At 32.2% G+C, this 3,439-nt stretch overlaps 1 protein-coding gene across 7 annotated transcripts; it reads left to right on the forward strand.

The window, feature by feature from the left end:
- The first annotated feature begins 217 nt into the window (after window positions 1-217).
- Window positions 218-2,963, forward strand: LOC105461627. 7 transcript variants are annotated; one of them, XM_011708128.1, is made up of 6 exons: window positions 219-392; window positions 459-647; window positions 1,157-1,320; window positions 1,395-1,567; window positions 2,310-2,556; window positions 2,666-2,963. In XM_011708128.1, the coding sequence occupies exons 3-6, from the start codon at window positions 1,195-1,197 to the stop codon at window positions 2,942-2,944; spliced, it is 825 nt and encodes a 274-aa protein (XP_011706430.1). In that variant the 5' UTR covers window positions 219-392; window positions 459-647; window positions 1,157-1,194; the 3' UTR covers window positions 2,945-2,963. The 7 variants fall into 7 exon arrangements, with proteins under 7 accessions (XP_011706433.1, XP_011706430.1, XP_011706429.1 ...); XM_011708131.1 differs by lacking the exon at window positions 459-647 and having other exon boundaries at window positions 218-392; XM_011708127.1 differs by lacking the exon at window positions 219-392 and having other exon boundaries at window positions 399-647.
- The last annotated feature ends 476 nt before the right edge of the window (window positions 2,964-3,439 follow it).

Below are 3,439 nucleotides of genomic sequence, written 5' to 3' on the forward strand. Positions count from 1 at the left end.
CGGTCCTGGATTTAACATGATGGATGCTCACGTGATCCGGAAAAGGAGATCAAAGGTGCCGACACGAAGTGGACCTACTGGTTATACTGTGGTTAAACTGTGGTCTGGCCGTCGGCAGCCATTTTATCCGGCCGAAGTACGCCGGACGTTGCCGAGACTGCACGAATGTGACGTAGCAAGCTGCTGCGCACGAGCCTTCTCTACCGAGACTATAGTCTCTTACTATCTTCTGCTTGCGACTCGCAAATTCTCTGATTCTCTCTAATTCTCTTGCTCTCTCTCTCTCTCTCTCTCTCTCGTTAAAGTTCATGACACTGTACACAGGAATTCGACCAGTCAGAATAGAGCAGATTGAGATTAATGTGATCTGATTGGCCCGCTCTGTGCTAAAGGTTTATTCTTTGTGGCTGAACGTCTTAATCATTTTCCTTCTTTTTCTTTCTAACGTTTCATTTCAGGGAGTAGCACAACATAGCTGCGAAGAGCAGACTGTTTTTTTGTGCGTAGCATGCGTTTCCTAACCTAAAAATTTACATGCGGTTTGTATCATTCGCATATGTATGTATATATTCGTGTATAATATATTTAGGCCGTGTTATCGTTATAATATATTGATAAATCAAAATAATGCTGAATCTTTTTAACAGGTAATTTGTTAATTTGTTAAGGTTTTGCAAATACATGAGCTGATAATGCATCGTACACATAATGCATCATGAGCAGCACAACCGAATTTACGTCGGAATGTTTTCGCAGTGTATAATTTACTATGCTTTCAATTAACGTTACAAATTTCTACAATTTGTTTTATTTACAATTATACATGTTAGGAACTTTTACTTAATCACATCAATATGTTGAAATGTTTTCGTAGCGTATAATTTACTGCGCCTACAATTAACGTTGTAAATTTCTACAATTTATTTTATTTGCAATTATGTATGTTAAGAACTTTTATTTGATCACGAATATCAATATGTCGAAATGTTTTCGTAGCATATAATTTACTACGCTTTCAATTAACGTTATAAATGTCTACAATTTTATTTGCAATTATTCATATTAACAACTTCTATTTGATCAAATTTGTTATGTAGTTTCTAGATCTACTTTTAGACAGATTTTACAATGAAATTTCATATGTTTATAATTGCAGGTTATAAATCATCTACAACTGATACAAGGCAATAAATTATGAAAGAGCGCACGACAAAACAATTACAACGATTAGAAAAGAAGAAAGCAAAGATGGCAGCATTTTTGGAAATTGCAAGGCTCAATGATAAAGATAAGGAGGCAAAACTGCAAACTTTGAAGCAGGTTTATATATTAGGTCTAAGAATAATTTGAAGCAATTAATGCTTTTGTCAGTAGCTTTATGGAGTCATTTTTAGACAGTAGCCACCTCTGATCAACTTATCAATCCGAATGATACTAATATGGCAAAAGACAATTCTACACGTAAACGAACTTGTGAGAAAAATTCAGATGGTACATGTTTAGAAGCTCGTAAGGACAAAAATGTTTCTAATGATCCAGAATTACAGGATAAAAATAAAAAACCCAGGTAAATTTGATTTATGAATAGTATATGCAGAGTGGTCCTTAAGTATTCTAAAAGATTTTAACCTTCGATTGTCACACTTGACAAAATGACCCCAGCTTTTTACTTTGAGTAATGGGTTTTTTCAAAACTTACTTTCCTTTAAGACATTTTTTCAATATGATGCCACTTTAATTTTAAATTCTATACTATCAGAATACATTGTACAATGTTCGAATTTAAGAATTTTTGTGATCCAATTAAACTGTTAGTTTTTAAACGGCAGCCTTTTGAAAATTGGTTTGACAAATTGACCCCAAATAAACTTGATTGAAAAAAGGCGTAACAATCGAAGGTTATAGAACGATTTCTCACATTAATTCGAAACAAGATTTCATATGATCCTGTATCCATGGCTTAATTTTAAAGATGCAGTGTTAAAGTGAAGAAAAAAAATTTAATTTTTAAAAAAATAATTCTCTTTGTTTTGATAAAACTTTGTATGGACATAAAACTTTCAAGGACATGAAGCCCCATGTTTTGAGACCAATATTATTATTTTTATTTAATCAGGGACTTCAACTTTGACACCTTGTATTTGAAACTATTCCATTTCAAATATACATACAATTATATAAAGTTTTCGTCTTGATTTAATGTGAGAAATCACCCCTTAAAAATTGTTTAAACTACATAAAAATCTGTATATCATAATACAATATATACATATATTGTATATATTGTATACAAATAAATATATATACAGATTAAACGATGCCAACCAATATGCGAGCTTGAAGGAAGAGCTTAGAAAACGCAAGAAGAGGCTTCAAGCAATTCCGAGACTCACTCTCAAAGCAGTCGGCGAGAATGCTACTCTAGATGTCAGAAACATTGGAAAGAGGATACCATTATTTCTTAGCGATATACAGCATCTTCTGTTATATTCACTGCTTGGACATCATTCTCCTTACTTACCGGCGAGATGGTGTCAACTTGAGAAGTATAACAAAGTAACGTTTGCTAATTTAACATAAAAAAAACTTTTAAGCAGTACTTTACTCTAGAAACAGTTTGCCATTAATATTTAATGATTCTAAGTATAAATAATTTTCTCCAAAGATAAGCCATACCGTAGTCATCGTGCTTGAAGGCTTGTCTTCATATCATTTCGTCGCCTACGAGAACATGTTCCCACACATAGTAAATAACTTGAAACACCGTTTAGAAATGATAACGCCTTCTGTCTATGGAGCATCTATAACGGAAGAACTCGCAGCTGTTCCTTTAACAGGAACACAAAGCGATAAACTAATTAAACGTATGTTATACAAGAGTAAAATATGTCTAACGTTTTCCATTAAAATGAGTATTTTTAAATCTATTCTTTCTATGAAATAAAATATTTTAATTAAATATTAATATCAGAATATATATTCATAAAGTATATATAGCAATAAAATTCTAATATATTTATTTTCAATATTAATAAAAGTAATTTTTTGAATAAGACCGCCTAAATGAATAACACAACTAACTTCGAGAGCCTTTTAACGGTCACGGCTGAATCTTGGATGCCTAATAAATTCTATATGAATTTTTTTGAAATCCATGTACAGCCGTTAAACTGCGCGCTGATTAAATGTTCGGACTTGAAACGCAATTATTAGCTGAGGCTGGAATAGAAATATCATATTGATCTTCCTAATCAATCGATGCTTATAAACATCTTAAAATACTGAAAAGAACTTATTGCAAAAAATATTACCTCAGCCAGGATTTGAACTTGGGACTTCCCGAGAATTTATTAGGCATCTAAAATCCAGTCATGACCGTTAAAAGGCTCTCGAAGTTAATTGTGTTATTAATAAAAATTTTTTTGTGATAATATTGAAA

This window comes from Wasmannia auropunctata, unplaced genomic scaffold (assembly GCF_000956235.1).
Source record: "Wasmannia auropunctata unplaced genomic scaffold, wasmannia.A_1.0 LD282391.1, whole genome shotgun sequence".
NCBI classification, from domain to species: domain Eukaryota; kingdom Metazoa; phylum Arthropoda; class Insecta; order Hymenoptera; family Formicidae; genus Wasmannia; species Wasmannia auropunctata.

What these genes read in the sequence shown, in the direction of transcription:
- LOC105461627 (XM_011708131.1), top strand. Translation starts at nt 1,195, where the DNA reads ATGAAAGAGCGCACGACAAAACAATTACAACGATTAGAAAAGAAGAAA. An exon ending in AACTGCAAACTTTGAAGCAG is followed by an intron (nt 1,321 to 1,394) that starts GTTTATATATTA and finishes AGTCATTTTTAG; the next exon opens with ACAGTAGCCACCTCTGATCA. An exon ending in AACTTGAGAAGTATAACAAA is followed by an intron (nt 2,557 to 2,665) that starts GTAACGTTTGCT and finishes TTTTCTCCAAAG; the next exon opens with ATAAGCCATACCGTAGTCAT.